The sequence below is a fragment of the Phalaenopsis equestris genome, unplaced genomic scaffold, assembly GCF_001263595.1.
Source record: "Phalaenopsis equestris unplaced genomic scaffold, ASM126359v1 Scaffold000694, whole genome shotgun sequence".
NCBI lineage: Eukaryota > Viridiplantae > Streptophyta > Magnoliopsida > Asparagales > Orchidaceae > Phalaenopsis > Phalaenopsis equestris.
Window position 1 is genome coordinate 492,173 of NW_018165134.1, and position 24,511 is coordinate 516,683.

The 24,511-nt window shown below is 37.9% G+C and overlaps 1 protein-coding gene across 2 annotated transcripts in view; it reads right to left on the bottom strand.

Annotated features, from left to right (window-relative positions):
- LOC110030299 (glucose-1-phosphate adenylyltransferase small subunit, chloroplastic/amyloplastic) overlaps positions 1 to 24,097 on the bottom strand; it is a 26,223-nt gene extending 2,126 nt beyond the window's left edge. For both annotated transcript variants that reach the window (XM_020732943.1, XM_020732942.1), the window contains exons 1-8: positions 23,802 to 24,097; positions 21,934 to 22,230; positions 5,762 to 6,031; positions 5,474 to 5,653; positions 4,567 to 4,670; positions 4,304 to 4,415; positions 2,409 to 2,507; positions 2,179 to 2,298 (exon numbers count right to left, since the gene is read on the bottom strand). In XM_020732943.1, the coding sequence (XP_020588602.1) occupies positions 2,179 to 2,298; positions 2,409 to 2,507; positions 4,304 to 4,415; positions 4,567 to 4,670; positions 5,474 to 5,653; positions 5,762 to 6,031; positions 21,934 to 22,230; positions 23,802 to 24,065 (1,446 nt within the window). In that variant the 5' untranslated portion in view covers positions 24,066 to 24,097. The remainder of the gene's footprint in view (positions 1 to 2,178; positions 2,299 to 2,408; positions 2,508 to 4,303; positions 4,416 to 4,566; positions 4,671 to 5,473; positions 5,654 to 5,761; positions 6,032 to 21,933; positions 22,231 to 23,801) is intronic.
- Between the last annotated feature and the right edge of the window lie 414 nt (positions 24,098 to 24,511).

The following is a 24,511-nucleotide window of genomic DNA, read 5'->3' on the forward strand; positions in this document are numbered from 1 at the left end:
ATATATATATATATATATATATCTTACCCATGATGGCAAATCCTTGGTTTCTCTGATTCACTGTGATTTCATCTTTCCTCGTCTTCATCTTTGTCGCCTATTCGCGCCGCCTTGCAACGGCTCTCGCGTGAAGGCGTCGGGCTCGGGGGCCACATTTGAAGGACGTCTGGGCGCGGGCTTCTTCTGTGGCTCGTTCTTTCGTCATCCCGAGAAGCGCGGGCTCCTTTCTGCAGCTCGCGGCTCGTTCTTCGTCATCCCGAGAAGCGCTGGCTTCTTCTGCAGCTCCTGTCCTCGCTCGCAGGGAGCGAGCTTTCTTCAAGCTCGAACGAATCGCCCACTGCTCGACTTCCCTTTCGGCACTTGCTCTTCCACTACTGTCACTTTGCTATCCCACAGCCCCACCTCCCTCTTTTGGGATGGCTTCAGACAGATCGTATGCTGCTGCCCTTGCGGGTGTTCACGCCTCAGGTACACCTAAATCACCATCTTTTCCTCCTTCATTTGAGTGGGGCGGAGGACATCAAGAAGCCTGGTAGGAAAAATGGAAAGTCTGTCATCTTTTTTACAGAAGACGATCATCTTTTTTACAGAAGACGATGGTATTCAACTTGCTTCCTCCTGTCGTCTGAATTTGGTTAGAAAATTTCTATATGGTCATCCCAAAATAGAGTCCATTTGCAAAAAATTTGAACTTATGCACCCTGTTGGAGAGTGAAAAATTAGACTATTAGATGTGAGACACGTTCTTATTTAAATTAACAACGAAGAAGATTACATGCGCTTATTCGCTAGAAGGATAATCTGAATTGATAACAGAACAATGAAGATTTTGAAATGATATGTGGATTTTAACCCACAGACGGAACCGCCAATCATTTCGGTTTGGATTCGCCTCCCTGGTCAGAAATTTCATTATTTTTCCCAAAAAGTATTGTACGCTATTGCCTCAGCTTATGGAAAGCCTCAACAAGATGGACATTCCTACTTTTAATCATTCCCGTCCATCTGAAGCCAGAGTACTTGTTGAAAGAGACATCACTTCACCCGCTACTGAGGAAATCTGGTTGGGCATACAACACCATGGCAATATCAGCATCTACACTCCCACCTCAGACCAAAAAAACAAAGTGCTCCGCTAGAGGCTGTGATTCCATCTCACCCCGTTTGGCACCAAGTTTTTGACACTATTGATCATCAGAAGGATACCCCGAAAAACGTCAATATCCCCGTAGGCAATATGACAATCATTCAATCCCCAGTTGTAGCACCCCAGTCTTTGGAACCTCCTATCGATGGGGAGAGGGAGATTCTTCAGACTCTGCCTGCCATAGAACCTATCGTCTATAATACAGGTAGAAATAATTCTACTGCTTCACCACCGCCTCATCAAGTCCAGAAAGATGTTAATGTTACTTAGGATCATGGGGATCATGATGTGCAACGACCTATACCTGTTCGACCACCTTTGGAATATATTGATCAGATGAGTCAATCATTGGATGAGGAATGACAAGTCTACACATCTAGCAGGAAGAAGAAGAATGGAAATCTACTCGAGTTCAGGAATCTGATGGATGATAATTAGGTTACTACGAGCAATGGTACTCACCTTACAAATTTGTTAACCGACTCATTTCCGAAAACTCGAGACAGGAGGACTAAAATGGGACGTCCCTACCACTTTTGTGCACTTTTGTGATTTTTTGGTTTTTGCTTTTATATATTTTTGCTTTATTTAGGTTTTGTGTATGTTGTATTGTATGAGTTAGGTTTTCTTTTAGACCTTCTCACACAACATTTCTGCATCTTTTCCGTATTAATATATTTGTCCTTGGGCTTTTTCAAAAAAAAAATATATCGGCTTTTTAAAAAAAATATATATCTTACCTATGAATGAAAAAAAATGTACTCATCTTTTAAAAGTTAAAATTGTGGTATTTTTTATGTAATATGAATGAATTGGGTGTTATAAATGCGAAATATTCGGGTCACAACTCTTAACAAAAATTTACAATGATGATAATTTGTCATGAGACATAACTATATCAAGCAAGCAGAATTCAACTACATAATGCTAATGATGCTAAGCTGCATTAATACTTGTGCTCATTCAAGAAAAAAAAATCTCTGAGGGCAGTAAAATGATGATGCGGTGAATTTATTACGAGTTTTAAGTACCTTAACATTTTCACCGATTCGAGCGTTCTTGTCAATAATTGCTCTTTTAACATGAGAGTTCTTCCCAATACCAATGGGTACACTCCCCTTTGCAAATAAAAATCTCTTGCTCGCATCCGTCTGGCAAAATCATAAGAACCACACACAAGCAATGAAACAATGTTGAACTCAATTTTTATTTTGTTTGCCATTTGTCTATATTATGTGGAGGTTAAAAATCTCAAAAATACCTCATAATAATCAGCTCCCATGAGTAAAGAGTCCTCTATGATTGCTCCCTCAGAAATAAAAGATCGAAGGCCAACAACAGAATGGTGAATCTTGCAGTTCTGCAGACATAATATTGGCATGATTAAATATGCAACAAACCTTCATGAAGGGGAGTTGTTAAAAAAAAAAACCGGAGTTACAGAAAAATGAAAGCAGCCTATAGAGAAAAAATATTAATCTACAATGACTCAAGAAAAGAAAAGGACAACTAGAGGGGTTTGCGAGAAAAATAAAAGAAAAACGATAACACATTATATGCACATTCACAAACGTACTTAAGACCATCTGAACGGTTTTTCCTAGATAGAAGAACAATTATTGATGCTGCAAAGAAGCATTATCAAACATGATCGTGCTGATCAATTACATGACAATTATGTGGATAAAACGTACTTATGTCTACTCGTTTATACTAATTTCTGCAATATATTGTGATATTTTATATATCAAAATGGTTAATATTTTCTTATGTATTAAAATGAGTCAAAATGATAAAAATAGAGTAAGTGCAGGTGGTTATGGTTGCACAATTGCATTTTATGTGCAATCAAGCAGAGTTATAAGAGTTTTTATACTAATATAATTATCTATATGTGTGTTTGATACACTTGATGTAGAGAATAACAAATTTATGAATGATCTTAACTCACAAAAATGATGATATTTTGAATATATCTCTATGTTTATGCTCAAAACAATTTACACCAATGAGTCACTCTATTAGTGTGGCTTAAACCAATGACTCCACAAAAAATAAAGGTTACAATCAAAGCCCTCTAACAAATGGTTTCACGTTAGATGATAACATTAAATTACAGTCACAGTTATAGCTCATATATTTCTCAATTACTTCATGTCATTTGAGTTGTAAATCATAATGAATCATAAAGGTACATTTGATTAGCACAAAACAATCTATTAGCTAAGATTGACTTAAATTTATCCCTTTAATTATACATTCACTCTAGGTCTACAAGATTTTATTGAACAACACATTACATGATTGTTAAAAAAGACATTTTGGCATATTAGACTACCTCCTCTGACTAAGTAGCCCAAGAACTACAATAACCTCAACGATAAAATCATGGAACCTTGATTGGGTTTGTCGTCATTTTCCTTCCATCCACTCAAGTTCATCGTGGTAAATTAATTAAATCTAAAACATTAAATCTATTGGTACCATTCACTAAACAATCAATGTCTACTGACTAGCCGCAATCAAAATTGCTTTGTTATTACTAGGATGAGTAATTAATCATAGGAGGTTGTGCCTATGGGATGCCTCGAATCCTACAGCTAAGACATCGCAAAATAAGGGCAAAATCTATGATAATGTCTTATCTTCCTTCTGAAAATTTGACCCAAAACCACAAAAACTATCTCTCAATCATCTTGAGAGGGGCCAGGGCAAGAATTTTCGGAGCTCATAAGGGCAATCCCATAACATTCCACACAATCCAATAAGCCTGTGTCGCCATCCAAATCCTCAAGAAACCCACAACAGTATTGTAGTAATTTTATAGTTAGTCCTCTCCTATCCTAGAGCGCCCTTGTTTGCTATGTGCTCATGGCCTCTTTTTGTAAGGTATTTAAAAGCCCTAAGCCAACTTTTCATTTTCAAATTTTGTTTCTTAACATTATGTAAAACAAATCTAGAATATCAGATAAAATTTGAACCGTATCAAGTAATATTTTGGAATTGTGAGGAATTATGCCAGCTTAGAATTCTTAAGAAGTTATGTATGAGAAACTTTCAACAGAGACCAACTGAACCAAACCAACAAATAAAAGAGAAATAAATCAATTACATCTAAAACTAATAAACCAATTAAATCTAGAAATATCAACTTACTTCGATCACACAACCTTCACCGATTACACTATCTGTGATATCAGCACCAAGCATCTTAGAAGGAGGTAAATATCGAGGTTGTGTGTATATTGGAGCTGAACGATCATAAAAGCTGCATTGATGGCCAAATAAGCACAAAAAAAAAAAAGAAAAAAATCATTACTGGGACAACAAAAGAGCAAGCCATTTAAATACAAAATATTATTTCTCATGTTTACTATGTTTCGAAACATGTTTCAATCAGAAGAAACAAAAAAAGCTACCTGAAATCGGGAACCGGCTTTTTTGTAATTCCAAGATTTGCATTGTAAAATGCCTCGATAGTACCTATGTCTTCCCAGTAACCATCGAACAAGTAGGCCTGAACCTGAATTTCGCCAATTCATGATGTCTATATACTGCTTAAAAAATCCTTAGGATGATGCCATACCATAAAAATTAAAAAACAGTTAAGGTTAAAACATAACATTCTGACATGCAAATAGAAATTCAATTCTGCATCCCATATAGCACATGCAGCAGAATTCGGGGAAACTAGACTATATAGAATGGAGAAAACTTGTGATAGTGATAAAGTGTGCTACAACTATATGAAATAAAATTAAAAAAAAAATAAAATACAGTGATAGAACATCACATTACTATACTGCATTCGTGGGAACTAGACTATTCTGACATGCATATAGAAATTCAATTCTGCATTCCATATAGCACATGAAGCAGAATTCGTGGAAACTAGACTACATAGATGGAGAAAACTTGTGATAGTGATAAAAAGTTCTACAACTACATTAAAATAATAATAATAATAATAATAAATAAAATAAAATAAAATAAAAACTGTGATAGAACATCACATTATTATACTGTGCAGAAAACACTGCACAAACTTACTTGTCGAAAAGATATTAGGGGCCATAGAGTAATTACACAACAAATTTGAAATGATTTAAAAACAATGAAAATATCAAATATTTGAATAACTATAAATGATCGGCATATTGTGTGCCTATACACTTCATGGGCTTATTTACAGGTAAATCAATGCAAAATGTCTAGGTTATGCATAAACTTAACCCTATATGATACTAAAAACAAAATATACGCCCTTAACAAGACTCATTTTTGTGTCAAAATATTATCTAGAACATAACTTATCCATGGACATACCCTCAATCCATTATTTGTCGCACCGGGAATCACTTCACTTCCAAAATCGTTTGCTGCAGGAAAATTTTCACGTAGTAGTTGCAACATTATGTCTTTACTGACCACATAAATACCCATACTTGCAATGAAAGGCATCTCTTCAGCTCTATCATCATCAAGACCTAAAATTGTCGTATCAACCTGAAAGAAAGTCGGCTACACTTCAGTGTGCACGTTCAAGAATGCACATTGAAAAAATACTAACAGCTAATTTTAAGGAACTAAAAGAACCTCGTAAGAAAATTCTACCTTCATTGCCTTCAGCTGTTCACCTTTGGGCTTCTCTGCAAACTCGACTATACGCCCCTCCTCATCAATTTTCATTAGGCCAAACGCAGTAGCCCTTTCCTCATCCATTGGAAGAGCAGCAACAGTGATATCTGCATCAGTCTCCCTATGTGCTTGAATAAACCTCTCGTAGTCCATGCGGTACAAATGATCACCAGCAAGGACTAAGAACTCCATAACATTGTGCTCTTCAAAAAGCCACAAATATTGCCGAACAGCATCTGCAGTACCCTGAGAAGTTCATTCCAGAAGAAATCAATCTGCAACGGCTATTAGCTTATGGCATGCATTGCTCAATTGGTGTTGCCTCCATTGAACCGAAGTTATAAGGATACAAAATAAAGCTAAGACAAAATGGTATTACACTACAAAACACAGAGCAACCCTGGGGTTAACCCAAACAATAATAGGAAAATCATATATTATTGTTGAATTCAATATAGGAAAACACAATTTCACAAAACAAAATAGAAATAGAGCACACACAACACACAAACTCAGTCCACGCCCGGAATAGTGGGGGTCAACTAGGTGGATTGAGAAGGGTGGTAGGTGGCTGGAATGGTTGGAGGTAGGTGGCTGGAATGGTTGGAGGGCAGCGGTTGTAGCAAGTAGGGGATTCAAAAGGGTTGTTTTAGGGACGGCGGTGAGTGTATGGCGGCTGGGAGGGCCAGGAGGAAAGCAGGTTGGCTCTTTTAGGTGACGGCAGCAAGGGAAAAGGGGATTGCGGCAAGGGGCAGCGTGATGGAGTTCTGGAACAGCGATGGTAGCAGGTATGGAGGACTGGAACAGCAGCGGAAGTGAAAGAAAAGGGCTGGAGCAGCGATGGAAGTGAGTATGGATGGCTGGAACAGCAATGGGGGATGCGGTAGACTGCCAAACAGCAAAAGGAGGGCAGCCCGGAGCAGCGGCGGCAAAGAACATGGCTGAATAGCGAGCAACCTGCAAGAAAACAGCAAAGGGGGCTGTTCCGAACGGTTGCAGCAGGGAAGGGGTGGTCGGGAACTACGTGGCGAGGATGCGGGAGGGAATGGTGAAAATAATCACCACCTCGGGAGTGAGATGCAACCGGAGCACCACCAGAACCCTTGGATAGAAGCGTCAAAGGGAAAAAGAGACACCTGCGACTCTCCCAATGTAAAACACACAAAAAAACTAACCCTAGACACTTAAAAAAGTAAATATATAATAATAATATTAGCAAAAGTAGCCCAAGAGAACCAGCCGACTCCTTAATGGGAACAACTTGGACCTGTTGGGTCCAAGTACAACAATTAGGTCATTGCTTTGTTCGTGGGGTTCCCACTTCGTGAGAAGGGGCGCTCCCATGTCAGGAATGGGGGGCGCTCCCGCATCAATCTCCTAGAAATTTGGGAACTTCGACCTCATCCATCGAAGCTTCTCTCTCTTAAAAATAATCAAGTTGGCCTAATTGAATGTGGCAAAAATGTTGCAGCTCCCAGAATGACACTCTTGTAGGCATTGTCATCCCAAAACACATCCTGATAGAATAAGCATACATCCACTTTTGATACAACTTGAGTTAGAGCTACATATAAACGTTAGATTCCCACGAGTCAAATCTCTAGTAATCAAATCTATAATTTGCTCCTTCCACTCCTTGTACTCATCCAAGTGTATCTAGTAAACAAGTATGTAAGGAGAAATCAACTATGGGACGAAATCTATAACAGGATGGAACAGACTAAAATATAATCACTAAGGAGAAGACTCTTCTTGGACCTAGATTCCATAGCAGAATATTCTTTCCCACAAAGCTCATAAAATGCATTCCAACTCTGTAGATCACCCCTCCTGTTTGACCATCTTTTAGTTAATACACTATTGAACTAAATTTAATATCTAAATGACTTCACGTGTTCTTCCAAAAGTAGCTCAAAAGCTCATTAATGATATGTTAAACCTCCCTTTGTATGGGAAACTCAGGAGATAGGCTATATATCTGAGAATTTTGAAATCTTCTTATTTGAGGTTTCCCTGTATCTAGTATCGGCTCTTCAAACTCATGGCTCTTTTGGACATCCAATAACAGTAATGCTCATCTCAATGCATACAAAAATGCAGGTCGACGACCACGATTTCATACTATGTATGAATGTCCATTACCTCACTCCATTCTAGAACAACTGTTGGTTGAATTTTGAAATCTTCTTATTTACACTTAACAATTTGATACTAAAGCTACATGAATAAATGTATACAACAAAGAAATGAGTCAAACACCCCAAACTCCTCAATTTAATCGCTAATATAATATCAGAAAAACAATAAAATTGGTTTAGATTTAAATTCACATCAAACCAATAAAAAAATCAAGTAATATAAATTTAGAAGAAAAGAACTACCGTAGGGCTTGTACCACCATGATTAAAAAAAATAATAATAATAATGGTGTAAGCATAAAAAAAAGGAGAATAACTTATTTCCTCCTCTTATCAAGGCATCCTTCAAGTTCACCTATCGTAGCCGCTAAAACACTCATCCCCGATCATGGTTAAACATCCTGTGCCTTAAAATTCAAAGACATTCATCACTTTGCTAGATATTGCACACCGCACATGATAAACTTTGTGGGACCGTTCATTCGTAACTGACCAACTACAAGAGAGGGGATAGAGTAAGCGAGCGAGTGAGGGGATAACAAGCAAGCGAGTAGGGAGATGAGTATTGCTCAAGTAGGAGAGTGCAGGCAAATGAACGATCAAGCGAACCGCACATGATAAACTGTACAAGTGGAAACTAAAAAGTGAAAACTTGAAATGACACTATCGTCGACACATTGAAACAATGTTGAAGGGTGAGAGTGATAGCAGCGAGATGCAAGAGCGAGAGAGGTGAGACTAGCGGCAATGGGTGTGAGAGAATAGAGATGGAAGACAGCAAGGGAGAAAGGCAGAAATTGAAAAGAAATTTAAGGCTTCAGGTTGTGTTGGGGATAGAAAATAGGATTAGGTATTTGATTTGCGAATTAAGGTAGATATGGGGTTCCCAACAATTGGATTAAATGTAAATTTGATCCGATCGTGAGCCACATGATTCGATCTGACCATGGATTGAAATAGGCTCAAAACCGATCTTTTAGTTTGGCTCATTGCTTCGCTCAGTTGTTAGGACAAATTTTGATTCGAGCTAAAATTGGATTCGATTTTCGAGCGATTTACAATCTTCGAGCCAATTTCACAGCCCAAAGGCCAAGGGGAACTAAATACAAAAGAGGGGATAGTGCAAACGAGCAAGAGAGGATAACAAACAATCGAGCAGGAATAAAAGTGCTACAGCAAAAAATGAGAAGGTGAATGAGTGAATTAGCAAGAGAGCTACAATAAAAAAGTATGAGGGAGAAAATCAAAGAAAAAACCGAAGCATTAACATCATCGGTTCCTAAGACATGCAATTAACAACCAAATAGGGGATCAACTGTTAAGTATAATCTTTAAAATATATAAGTTAAGAATAGTTTGAGAAAATAATAAAAATCACCGAGTAAAATTAAGCTTATGTCTAATGATAGTTTATTTGAAAGTAATTCATCTTATGTTTCATAAGGGAATCTATTTTACTAACCACGTTACTTTCTATATGTACACATCAATATATTTCATATAATATTTAAATAGATTTTTATGGAGTCAAATCCCCTTTTTAAAGGTATTAAGGATTTTATTAAGACAAGAAGAAAGTTATTTTATAGTGAAAATATTAAATAATGCATTAATATTAAGATTAATTATGAATTATAGAATTAGATCAAATCATATAATCATTAATTACGGAAATGCATTTAATTAATGGTTATGATTGTCTAATCGATTGATTAATAATGACATGAATATGTAATTTATTTACATTCTCGTGTATCTATGACTTATAAAGCACGGTGCCTTGGAGCGAGGTCAACATCGGGATTGAAAAGCACGATTCCTAATATTTGTCGATGATTCTTTATTAAGAGTTAAACGTACCCTTCTTGTTAAGAAATACACTTGCCAATTGTTTGTATAATTTTACTATTGATAAACGAATATAACATACGTTTCTTCATTCATGATATTTTACTGAGTCGATTTGACATGATAGCTTTGCAGTGTTATAACTTCTTAAATTCCCAAAATTCAAATAAATTTTTATGATTAATGAAAATTGCTCATTGCTTATATAACTCTATGTTACATTCCCTGTCAAGAATATTTGTTGCAATCAAAAGTTTATCTGATACATGTTTTTATGTGATGCTCATATTATCAACATTAAGCCCTTTTGGATGATAGTTAACACTACCAACAAGTCCACGGAGTCACAACTTTATCAAGATATTATTGAGTATCTTAAAAAATAGTGCCGACTGATGAGATTTGTATCTAATATAGGGTCATATTTGTAAATAGATGAAGTCTAGTGATTTATTTGTAAATGTTGGAACATGTAAGGTTTTATATAAGCTTGTAATCAACGAAATACAGATAATTTTTTTAGCAGTAATTTATATTTGGTATTAGAGCCCTAACATACTGCCTTCCGATGGTTCCGTGGAACTTTTTCGGCGTCGTCCTCGAATTTGCAAAGCAACCGCGATGAGTATGTTTGGATCGACGTCATCTTGGCGAAGCAATCGCAATTAGGGTATGGAATCGCAAAGCAGTAGCTACGCGACGAGCCGGGATCGCGAAGAAGCTGCGACGAGTAGGGTCAAAGGTGGCGGCGAGTCGAGATCTTGAAGCAGCAACAACGCGACAAGCAGGGATCACGAAGCAGCCACAACAAACAGGGTAGAGATCGGTGTCCTGATGAAGCAGTCGCGATTAGCAGAGTCGTCTTGGCAAAGCAGTCACGATTAGAACTAGCTGAGTAGGCTTCAGCTTCAAACAGGGAGGCAGGAGCAACTTAGTGGTCTTCATAATGCAACAATCATATCATCACGACATAGGGAGGTAGGCCAAGTTCGGTCTTGCTTGGGGCTCAAGCGTTCGGAAGGCGGCGGAGCAATGCCTTCGTTTTTGGAGTTGCTCGACGGCAGGGAGGTGAAGGATCGAAGTGGTTGAGGTTTTGAGTGTGGGACAGATGGGATGTGGCTTCGTGCAGGCTAAGGCAGAGTAGATCGCACGAACTTGCAAGAAGAAAGTTGAGTGTGATCTGTGTGATCTACACTTGATACTTGTGATTGAAAATGTCAGGAGACTGAGATAGTGCGAGAGGTAAAGGATTAAAACTTCTGAGGAAGATGGATCCCGAAGTTCTAAAGGTCTTGGCTAAGTTCAAACAGAGAGCTAGTGTCTCGACAAAAGCCACTACCTTAGCACATGCTCCGACGTAGGTGAAGCTAGATTTCCCTCTTGTGGATCTAAAGCTCAATGGACCGGCCACATATCAGAATTGGTCAAACGTCGGATCGAGCTGCTCTAATAGGGACGAGATTAGAAGGATACCTGACGAAGGTCAAGCCAAAGAGTTACAGTGCTGAGAGGGATGAATGGAGGAACACACATGCCTTGTTTTACACCTGACTACTCAATTCGATGCTTCCATCAATAGCCTCATTAATAGATGGCATTCGAAAGGTGAGCGACATTTGGGCGAAACTGAAGAAGATCTATGTTCGAGCCGAGAACCACATACGAGTGTTCCAGATTCAGCATGAGATAGATACAATGGTTCAAGGTGATAAATTGATTCAAGAGTACTCAATAGACCTAGAGCGGTTGTGGCAAGATCTTGATCACTTCTCACCTATGTTGAGCTATGGTAATTCAGGGTGTAAGAAGAAAGAGATTTTCGCACAAATGAGGACTATGCAGTTTTTAGCCCATCTAAACCCGACATTTGATTAGAGGAAATCAGTTCTCCTAGCCTGAGTAATGATTAATTCATTAGATGAGGTCATCGTCGCGATGATACATGAGAAGAGTTGCATGAGGCTATACTCTGAGTCGAGTGGATCTCCAGGTATGCAATCAACCTTGGTCACCTCGAGTGAAGGTATTACAAGTGCTCAAAAGGAGACCCACGGGTGCTACAACAGTGGAGAAGTGGGACACTTAGCAAGCCTTGTCCAAAGCCGGCCAAGGAGAGAAAGATGGGTGGACGTAGACAGTCTAGAGGTTATGATCGTAATCGTGAGGGCCAAAGAGGTGAAAGAGGGGGCTACTGTGCAAATCTAATAGTAGCAGAGTGAGGGAGAGACGGGTTGTCTTTATCGATGAAGATCACGAGCTCTTGGAGATGTTGAAAAAGCAAAGAGCAATAGGTGATGTGACTCAGAATGCATCTACCCTATCGTCATCAAAGGGGAACACTGCTACTTATGCTCACTCAACCAAAGGTATTCGTCATACACATGCTCTTGTCTCTGCATCCAACATAAGATCAAAAGAATGGATAGTAAATTTCGGTGCATCTCGACATTGGACAGGTAACGTTAGTGAGTTTGCTTCATATACTCATCTAACAGTTCCAGAGAACATTCAGACTATTGATGGTACAACACAGCCTATGATTGGTAAGGGTACATTGAGATGTACTAATTTTAAGACTGTCAAATGTTTTGCATGCTCCTTCCTTTTTAGGGAACATTTTATCCATTAGTATCATTATCCTTCAACTAAAATGTGGTGTCTCCTTTAATACTCTTAAGGTGATCTTTCAATAGAAGAGGACTGGTCGGAGACTTGAGACTAGGACGTGATAAAATGGACTCTGGTACTTGGATAAAGAGGGGATGGACTCAAAACTGACATCCATGGTAGAAAGTGTTGAAGTAGGAGGATCTAGGAGTGTGGATGATGTATTTTCTCTACATCACACATGCATGGGGCGTCCTTTGTTTAGTATTTTGAGGTCCTTCTATCTGTTTGTGTATGAGAAGAAATAAACAAAAACTTATGTGTGATACATGTGAGTTGGGTAAGTATACCAAGAACTCTTATATTAATTATGATAATACGAGTTCTTATGTTTTCGATTTAGAGTATTCAGATGTAAGAAAACCTTGTTCTACAACTTCGAAGAATTGACTATAGATATTTGTGGCTTTCATTAATTGTTTTTCTAGTGTTACTTGGTTATATCAGACGAGAAATAAAAGTGATGTAATTTCCTGTTTTAAAGACTTTCATAAGAAAACTCGGACTCGGTACGATGCAGCAGTGAATATATTGAGGCCTGATAATGGAACAGAGTATACTAACAAGACATTTGGGGAGTACAAGTCAGCCCAGAGGATACAACATGAAACCACTTGTTCATACACATTGGCACAAAATGAAGTAGCGGAGAGGAAGAACTGACACCTATATGTAGCCCAAAACATAATGATTACGATGAATGTCCCAAAACACTTGTGGGGGAAAACAATCTTGACAGCCGCTCAATGAATGTCTTCAAGAGTGTTGGAGTAGCGATCTCCTTGTAAGTTGTTGAAAGGAGAAAATAGCAGAATCTGCCCATTAAAGATTTGATGCCGAAGGAGGAAGCCCAAACCACAAAAGAAACACAATATTACTGTTGAACTGAAAGAGCTTACAAACACGACACTTGGAAAGCAGAAGATGCCAACAAACAAACACAAACAACATAAACAACAAAAGATAACTGTGGGAGGTGATGAGGAAGGAGACTGTGAGGCTGTGGTATGAAAGGGTTGTGGTGGCAACAAATGCACGAGAGGGTTGTGATGGTTGAGAAAGTGTTGGACAGCCGCAGGGAAGCGCAAGAGGGCTGCGATGGATGAAAGAAGAGCTGGACAGCTGCGGGAGAAGAGCAGGCGAACTACAATGGTTGGATTGTTGGACAGTTGTGGGGAAAAAGCGGGAGGGGCTGCAGTGGTTGGATGGCAGGATGGTGATTGACAGCGTGAAGGAAGGAGCGGCAGTGGTTGGAATGATGGAACGGCAGCAGGAAAACAAACGTAAAATAAGATAAATGCCTCCTTGGGGTCGAGCAACAACCGGAGCACCACTCGAACCCTTACATACGATCACCATCTAGGATGAGGGACAGCCGAAGTACATCATCGCCTTCGCATACAACCCTCAAAGGAGAAAATATGACATCGATGGCTGTCCAAATAGAATGTTGAATTCTTAAGCGACAAAAGACCTCCTCCCTTAAAAAAACAACCCTATATATAAGAGAGATTAGGACTTATATTAGGCAATGCATTTAATTAAGATTTAATTAAGAAATAGAATATAATAAGCAAGGATTTATAATATGCATTGTTTTAAAATAAGGAAGAGAATAAAAACAATAAAAATTCATAATTTAGTCAATGCTTTTAATAAGAAGAATTTAGAATATGCCAACAACAACAACAAAAACAACAAAGCCTTAATCCCACTACATGGACTAAGTTTTAGGAAGTTAATAAAAATAATACAAATTGAGAATTGGCAAGTTTTAGGAAGAAAAGATGGGAAAAAGAAAGAGGGAATAAGAGGAAAGAAAAGAAGGGAAAGGAAAAAGGGAAGGCGGGTCGTCAACCCTCCCCCCTTGAGGACTGGCTAATTCCTCTCCAAAGCCCCGTGTTAGTCTCCCGGTGTTGGGGAGCTTCGACCTCATTTGTTGAAGCTTCCCGATCCTTAGGTAAGGTGTCAGATCTGCAACATTGAACGTGACTGAAATGTTGCAGCCCCTGGTAGGTCAATCTTGTAATTACTGTCATTTCAAAACACATTTTAGTAGAATAGACATCTGTCCACTTTTTGTACGCCCAGAGCTGGAACTGTAAATAAACAAGTATTTTCACCACTCATGTATCAAACCATTCAAGAGGCAGCCTGCTTCTTTCATTCCTCGCAATCGGCTGAGTGCAGATGAGGAACTGGTACGGGAGGGGGGAGGAGAGATCAATGTTGGGGTGAAATTTGTGGCGAGCTGCACCCCACTAACTAGCACCTCCTCAAAAGAGACCAGTTTACCGATAGGACCTGGATCTCATTTAAAAATTTTCGTCCCCATCAAGCTCCTAGATCCCACTACAAAGATGAGATTCACCTCTTCTGTCAGGACATCTGGCGATGGATACCATGTTGGACTGAATATAGCTTCTGAATAATCCCTCGTAATATTTTCGACATGACACAAAATCACCCCACCTCTGGCATGTTGGACCTCCCTCATAAAGGTAACTCAGGAAGGGGTCTATACATCTGAAAAATCCGCAATGCTCTAATCTGCAATGGTCCTATATCGGTGGTCAGCTCCTCAAAGTCATGCCATATCCCAAGTTAGTCTTGTTGATGTTCCTCTCACCGTTTGTTAAACAGCGGCTCAAGGTACCACCACTTCATCCTCTACATGAATGTCTATTACAAAAAGGTCATTACCTTACCGAACGACTACTATTACCTCAACTGAAATCTTTGTCTCGGGGTTAATTGAAATTGGTGGTGTCTTGTCCTTATTGGCTAACAATTGTGGATCCTCTTTGAAGTTTGCATCTCTTTCTGGATCGTCATTTATCTCTTCAAATAGACGTTGGTTCTCCTCGTTTATGTCCTCATCGACTTCAATGTCTGTGGTGTCATTACCCAACTTTTCGATAACGCTATGTTCGGTGAAGTAGATTACTCCTTTGGTTGTACATTCTGCTTCAACATATCCAAAGCCATGGCACTTGCAACATTTTCTGGCTGTGATAGTTTTGTGGATTGATTTTGTTGGATAGTAGCAAGGGGGGTTGTCTGGTGATGCGATCTCTCCACTTCGGAAGCTAAAGTTCGTGACTTTTGACGGTAGTAAGTTGGTACGAACTGGCGTTGTGTTTCTTGCTTTATCTTTATATCTTATCGTTCCCCCTTCTACCTTTCGAATCACCATCAAGGGTAGTCCTCTTTCTATGTCCAAAATCCACATATGAAGTCGGTGAATCTCTCGCCATATCTCCTCCCGAGCAGGCTTGGGCATGTATCTCATTAGTGGCGTGACTAAGGTTTAGGAATAAGAAAGAAAAATTTTAGTTTGGGTTAGGGTTTGGGTCGTGGAAAGGATATTTGGTGAGGTGGATTTGGTAGTGCGGATGCTAAAAACCCTAGAATGGGTCTAGGGTTAGGCTAGCTCTGATAGCAAATGATACCGAAGAAGGAAGCTCAAGCCAAAATAGAAACACAATATTATTGTTAAACTGAAAGAGCTTACAAACATGACACTTGAAAAGCAGGAAATACCTACAAACAAAAACAAACAGCATTAATAATAAAAAATATATGCAGGAGATGACGAGGATAGAGACTATGAGGCGGTGATAAGAGAGGGTCGTGGTGGCAGCAACAGCAGGAGAGGGTTGTGATGATCGGGTGAGTATTGAACAACCACAAGGAAGAGCACGAGGGTTGCAATGGGTGAGAGGAGTGTTGGACAGCTACAGAGGAAAAGCAAGCGGGCTACGGTGGTTGGAGTGCTGGACAGCTATAGGGGAAGAGCAGAAGGGGCTACGGTAGTTGTATGAGGGCAGATCGGTGATTGGCAACGAGAAGGGAGGAGTGGTGGTGGCACGAATGATGGAAAGACAACAATACGTCCTCGGGGTCGAGCTACAGCTGAAGCACCACTCGGACCCTTGGAGACTGTCACCACCTAGGACGAGAGACAGGTGGAACACTTCCTCGCCTTTTGATACAGCTCTCGAAGGGGAAACAGGACGTTGGTTGTTATTCAAACAAAACGTTAAATTCTTAAGTAACAAAAGACCACCCCTAGACAAAGAATTTCCTATAAATAAAGGGATTAAGACTTATATTATGCAATGCTTTTAATTAAAAAAATAGAATATAATAGAAAAGGATTTATAATAGGCAATGTTTTCAAAGAAGAGAATGAAAATAATAATAATCCATAATTTAGGCAATGTTTATAATAAGAAGAATTTATAGTAGGCAAAGACTAATAAAAATAATAGAAATTCAGAATTGAAAAATGCTAGGAAGGAAAGATGGGAAATGGAAAGAGGGAATAGAAGGAAAAGAAAGGAGGGAAAGGAAGAAGGGGAAAGGGAGTGTCAACAGCCCACCCCCTTGAGGACTGACCAATTCCTCTCCAAACCCCTGCGTCAAGATATTTAGTTGTGCATGCTTTGTGAAAGACAACAGACAATCAATAGAAAAGCTGAATTCTAGAGCTGTGAAGTATATTTTCGTGGGTTATTCTGCTACTTGTAAGAGGTATGCTTGTTGGAGTCCAAAAAGAAAAAAATATTTATGAGCATGGATGTATCATTTAGAGAACTTAAACCGTACTACACCGTGGAGGTGACCTCGCATATTGGTGACTCGCCAGTTACTGGAGGTGTGAGTGGAAGATTAGTGATGGTCAAAGATTGGTACATGTGAGAATAATGCTTTTCATGTTGTATGGGAAGAATTGGTTGAGAAAGGGCCGAAAAATTAGAAAAATGAGCCCAAAGGTGGAGGGATTCAAGCTAAAGGGATGCTAAGAGTGCATACAAGGAGGAAGAGGCAGAATGAGGGAACAGTGTCTGTCGTGTCCCTCATGTTATTAAGTCTCGTCTTGTTCTGCCCCGACTCTTGAAACACCTACACCATTCACTTTAGAATCTGATTATCCAGGTGATACGATTCCCCTATCTTCTTCCTCTCCCATGGCCTTAAGAGGAGCCTCTCGCGGCAATGCGGGTCGTTCTCATCGTTATTCTCCTGATTGTTTTGGTTTCTCTCATGGCATTGCTCATTTTGTCTCATACTCTAACATATCGCTTGTGCACGGGACATTCTTGAAACTTTGGAAATTATTTATATACCCAAGTGTCTACAGGGAGCTTAGGACAATCCAAAGTGAAATGTTGTCATGTTGGAGGAACTTGGTGCTCTCAATAAGAACATGACGTGGGAAATAGTACCGTTGCAAACGGTAAAAAGAGTAGTTGGGTGCTAGTGGATTTTGATAGCAAAACAAAATTCATAAGGGAAAATGAAGCATAACAGGGCGCAATTGGCGGGAAAAGGGTAAGTTAGACGTATGGCATTGATTATAAAGAGACCTTTGAACCAGTAGTGAAAATGAGCGCAGTGGAACACTGGTGTCTCTGGCTGTGTATTGTGGGGGGAGGTTACACCAACTCGATGAAAAAAAGTTCTTATGGCAAGTTCTGGAAAAGGCATATATGGACATACCACCATGATTTGATACAGATAAGATAGTGGGCAAGTTGTGCAAGCTCAAAAAGTCATTTTATGAATTGAAGAAGTCTCCTCGAGCCTGGTTCGATAGGTCTAGAAAAGTTATAGTGGGGTATGGAATATCAAAAGATCAATGTAGACCATACAATGCTTTTCATCAAAATAGGAGTCAAATCACTCTTTTTGTTGTGTATGTTTATGATATGATTATCACTGGTGATGATGATGTCAAAGTTTTGAGAAAAATAGACTGAATCCTAAAAATGCTCAATGTCTTTTCCCTTTGCTTTCATTCAATTAAATGATAATCTTACAATCTATTTTAGGTACAAAATATTTTGTATAATCTATTTAAGGTAACTTAATAATACATCTTCCTAATCTAAATATTCAGCTAAAAGGGAAATAAATCAGAATTAAGATATTGAAAATAATTTAAATAAGGAAGCTCCTAATTTAGCTGTCTGATTTCCGTCCTTCCTGACTGACACCCGCCCTCAAATTGATGTTGACTAGTCAGAAAGCATCAATTTACCAACAAGAAACTGATAACACTATCGGGAACAAAAATCCTCAAGCCATGAGTGCCAAAGCCGAAGGTGTCGACGCCTCAGAGACAACTCCTGAGCCATAACATGATTTGAGCAAAGAAAAGCAAGAAATCTTTTATCTTTGTCGTCCAGAAATTCGAATCATAGCCACAAGAAAGATTCGCTTCCAGTTACACGATTCAAATGCTACCGATTATAGCCCACAAATAGGATCCGGTTACACGATCCAAATGCTATCGATCATAGCCTACAAGTAGGATATGCATCCTGATCCAAATGTTACCAATCATAGCCCACAAATAGGATCGAGAGTTGGGGGCGGGGTTTCAGAGAAAGCAGGGGATCTGTGACGAGCGAGCGTGAGGAGGCAAAAAGCGAGGTATTCCTCCTCCAATTGGGAACCACTGAAGCCATCTATCTGTCTATCGAGCTGCAAATCCAATCTCCCACCACTCCCAGCTACCCAAGGAAGGCTTTGGGTAGAAGAGGACCAGAGCTCTAAGGCCGGCGCCTGGGAGGAAGGGGTCTCCGGAAGAGCTGGGAAGGTCGGCGGCTGACAGTTCGCCGGCGGGGAGGAGCACGAGCCGACGAGCCCGGTCTTTCTTAATGAATATATTTTGTCCATTTTAAGTGAAAGTGCTGAGATTTGTATCTAATGTAGGGCCCTATTTGTAAATAAATGAAGTCTAGAGATTTATTTGTAAACGTTGTAACTTGTAAGGCTCTATCTAAACCCTTCATCAATGAAATGAAGGTGATTATTTGAGCAGTAATTTCTATTCCAACCTTTCTCAATTTTTGGGCATTGTAGTAAACAGACTATAGATGTATATACATGTATAAAAAAAGATCAATTGGTTGATATAAATCATTCTTTGATGAAATCCACGGTATGTTAAACATTATTGAATTAAATCTACTTTAAATATTTCATCATTTATATATTCTTTGTAACTCTTCTAGTAGAACATCTATTCTAATCAAATCCCTTTTGTTAATCATATTTATACCTTGTGCATTACCACTTATATTTTACTTGGTGAGATTTCACTTATTATATTTATTTCCTATAAACTCATGCCCCTTAATTTATGAATTTTAGTTTGCTAATCATGCATCATTTAAATAAGTTTTCAGGCTTACGTTTCAGATAAAAATATTAGAGTTGTAATCGAGCCGAGTCATTTATGTTATGGTTTGGATTTAGTTTGGTCGAATCATAAGTTGTTCATGTTTATTTTGAGCTTGAGAATAACTTAAAAAATATGTATATACTAAGCTTGCTTAAATTTTTTATTGTTCATATTTAATTCGTAATTGGCTTGTTTATGCAAGTTAAAATTTTAAAAATTCAAATAAGTATTTAATTTTTCATGTCAAATTAAACATTTGATTTTAACACAATTGTTCATATAAAACTACTAAACAAGTTAAAAAATTTTTTATATAAAGCTATTAATAAATGATCTAACGAATCTAAATAAATAAGCAATTAAATAGATTTCAAATTAGAATGTAACTAATTAAGACCAAGTAAAAAAAATAATATATAAGTTATAAGTACGTTTTTTGCAATCAAATAACATAAATAAGTACCAAAAAACTAGATCATTTAAAAAAAAAATTTTACATTTATGTGTATATTTATATTAAATGAATTGTTTCCAAGTTAGCATATAACTAATTAAAACCAAGTAAACAAGTTATATGTACATTTTTTGCAATCAAATAAATACCAATAAGCTAATTCATTTAAAAAAAATTTTAATTTATGTGATAATTGGTATTAAGTTATAATATGTTACTATTAAATATATTATTAACTAACTCTAATTAATTATATTTTATGTAAATAATATACTATATAAATATAGAGCATTTAACAAGTTAGCATTTTAACAACAAACGAGTCTGTTCATGAACAATAATAAGCAAGTTAGATTACACTCAAATTTACTTCATTTATACTCCGAGTTTTAAAAAAAAATCAAACTCGTTTATTTACTAAATTGAACAAGCATGATCGAGAATTAATCGAGCCAAGTTTAAGTTGTTCATCAAGTTCATTTCTTCATTTACAGCCCTACGTAGAATTAAAGATGTTTAAGAATAGAACCATTTAATTAATTCAATAATAAAGTTATATTATTTATATTTTGGGGGAGATAAGAGTATGTCATTTTTTAATTTAGATGCTTTGATTATATTTATTACTGGATAAATATTATTGGAATTAAGTTTATATTGCTATGAATCTATTCTTAATTTTAAGCTCATATCCTCTAACTAGGTTTTCCTGTAAATTCCTTCTAGCCCCACCTGAGTGGTGTGACACAAACCTTTCATTCTTTAAGGGTATTGCTACTATGAGACACCGAGTGCATATTATAATGTATAAATCAATGACGACAATCTGAATTTATATATGCATGATATACTCATGAAATAGTTAGCATTTTAAGTGCTTCATATATATGTCTATGATAGGATGGTTCAATCCAAGAAGGAGTGATCAATTTGATGAAATATGTTTTTTTAATTGTGCAATTTTTTTTTACTATGTTGCATGTTACATGCTCAACTTACTTTGCTTCAGTCAATAGAATTTACTATTAATTTTGCCTTGCACATTTATTTATTAATACTCTTAATTGATCCTATCATATTAATTGATGGACCGTCAACGCAAGAGTATATTCATTATCAGTAAATATTCTTTGAGTTTGAGTTATTCAAGTTGTTCTTGGTTTCAAATTCATGTATTGGTTTTTTATTAGCTTCTTTCAGTTGCGCTTGTTACCTTTGTTTCATTAGTGGCACTTTGATTTCCTTGATTTACTATAACAATTTATTGTTTTAGAGAAGTTTCATTTTACATATCATACGATAAAAAATTTATGCTTCAATACTTTTATTTAAGAATAACTTCTTGGAATACAAAAATGTTTCACTTGACCGTAAAGCTTGACATTTGTCGTGAACGTTAAGTTTAGTCCTTTGATCAAATCTCATGTTGTGAGTCTCACCACACCATGAGTATGGCATGTCACGGCGACATTTAAAAATTCATGCTCAATTTTCTTCTCAAGACTTATGAGAGGAAACAATATACCAAGTACTCCTATTTTTGGAGTTTGATTTATGATATTGTGAATTTATTTGGATTTTATGTGAATTTATTTAGAAATTGCTATGGCTCCAAGAGTGAAAAGAGGAAAGCCTTTGGGAGGTTTTGATGTGAGACGATTTATTAATTTGAAGGCTCAATATTATTGTAATACTCAGATGAAGTAAAATAATATAGCATTCAGGCTACTTAGCCTATGTTGGATGAAGTAAAATAATTCACATTAAACTTTTCCAACCATAGTGAAATGAGAAGAATTCGAATCAACCAGATAGAACTGAAAAGAAATAAGATTACTAATATAACCTGAAACCAGTTAGGGTTTTCTGGACTCTGTTGAGCGGCAAGAACCTCCACAAAACCTTCATTCTTGTATCCACCCATGTTACTCCCATAGGCCCGTGAAAGGTGGCGGTTCAGTGAAGCAGAATTAAACTGAGTTAGAACATAGATTTTCGATATGTCGCTGTTCAAACAATTGCTGACAGGAATATCAATCAGTCTGTAGTTTGCTCCAAGAGGAACAGCTGGTTTAGCTCTCTTCTTTGTAAGAGGGTATAACCGTGTTCCAGCACCACCTCCCAATATAATGCCCAAAACACTCTACAAAAAGTGCGGTTAAGTCAGGTTTTATGCCAATATAGCCTTAAAAAGTACATAAATTGTTATAGACAAAATTTTTCAAGTAATAAGGAATGTGATAAAATTAAGATTAAAATAAAACGAAGACATAAACACATCCTCTGATTTTACCATGCTAACATGGCATGGGTCAAGATGTTTACATGCCATAAACAACTGATTTGTAATATGAATAGCAGGTCAGATTCAGTTCAATGCACATTATAAAGATAGATGGCTACTCTTGACGAAAATCAAGTTGGACATATAGTTTCCATGTAAAGCACTTGAAATACTCAAAAAGTTGGCCATTCTTCTGATAGGAATATCTTGTTAAAAAAACTAAATATTAAAGCACTCAATTTTTTTTTTTTAAATTTCATTGAGAATAACCAAGACCTGAGGTAATGCACAAGACAAGTAATCGCAACACCCTTGAACACTTGGAGTTACATCAAACACTTGAGCTGAGCATCGAAGGCTCCTTAGAGTGAAGGATGAGTTCTCTTCTTCACTGCATGCTCTAAAATCCTAGAATTGTGCATGCAATGGATGACTAATCATGTCAATCTAAGCTATTAGCAGATCCAATGTCCCACGTCATCCAGACTAAATTAGGATATAGAATTTATTTTCCTATTCTTGTCGGCTTCTCAAAGAAGTCATGAGAACAAGAGTTGATGAACATACATATTCGTCTGAGCCAAATTAATGAAGCCATCGTACAAGCTGTTTCATGGTTGACTTAGCGCTTCTTGATCCAAACTTATAAATAAGTGGCCAATGAGGCAGACAAAACCATGTCATTTATGGGTTGTCTGGCAACATATGCGATTTAAGTTATTATTACTTAGTAAATCCCGTAAATCCGGATTTACTAAATCCAGAATGGGTTAAAGCTGGAAATCTGTGTGTCAATGGATTTACTAAATCCAGTAAATCCGATGGAACTGTTTGGTAATTTCAGCGAGGATTTAGAAAATAGTTATGGCCAATGGACACAATCGGAAGCAAGCAAAATTAAATCCCAAGCCCCGCAAAGTAAAATTCATCCACCATTTTGCAGGATTTATCGGATTTACTGTCAAAATCTGTGGAATCCAGATTTATGGAATCAGCAGATTTATTTGCACAAAATGACGGTCTGGCAGGTTCGGCTTAAATCCTGTGTAAATTTTAAGCAAAATTACCGTCCGGCAGGATTCGGCTTAAATCCTGCGTAAACACATCCATTCCCAAGACAGCCCCATATTCATGTACTTCTAATTCCCAATGGTGGTCCTACTAACATTTAACATAGGAGGTCAGTGAGAAATACAAAACCACATCATGCAATCATGAACTTTAGCGCCCGCAGGCTGTCCTACTAAAATTTAACATAGTTCTTCCATCCAATCGTTCGGTTCTCTCTCCCTTCGCTTTTTTTCCCTTTGGTTTAGATTCATGCCTCAACTAAGTCCTGAAACTCTCTATGTACAAATATGTGTGCAACAAGTACTAGGACTAAATTTCAAACAAAAACCCGCAGAACATCGAAGCAACAACCAACATACTTTGCTAGCGGGAGGATCAAGACATGTCTGAGAGTCCCGCGAGTCCGAAACCGCTTTTGGCGATACCAAGATAGGGTTCCTCCGCAATAAACCTGCTCCCCTGCGGCCACAAACCGCTCCGGAAAGAAAACCCTTCTCACCAACGAAGCTAGAAGATGAAGAAGCAGCAGCAGCTACGCTTCCCATCGTATATCGATGAAAAGGAGTCGAAGACGACGTTAGGCACTGACCCGAAGGAAAATTCGAGAACCCAATCACCGACATTGGAGCTTCACACTGAACTCCTCGATGAGTGCAGCGACTACAGAGCAGTGCTGATTAGGAGAAAACTCCGGTTTAGCTCTGTTTATAAACTTAAAAACAAGTTAAAAAGCAAAAAAATATCATTCATATTTCGAATCTATGAAGCGCTCGTAAACGTCGACGTGGAAAATCAAGATTCGTTTTTATATGAGTTTCGTGTTTGATTATGGATACCTGATTTTAGAAATTGATTGAGCGGGTAAGGACACGTGACGCAGCTATCCAAGACATGACGGCTGGGGGAATGCGGATGGCCGCGTGGCAGGGAAGAACACCGCAAACGTTCGCCGATTCGGTCACGCGAACCGGACCAATGTAATTGATTCGGCTTGATTTTGCGTTCCGAATTACTGATTTATGAATATTTTTTAATTTAATTTGATAAATTGAACGGTTCTGTTTGAAAT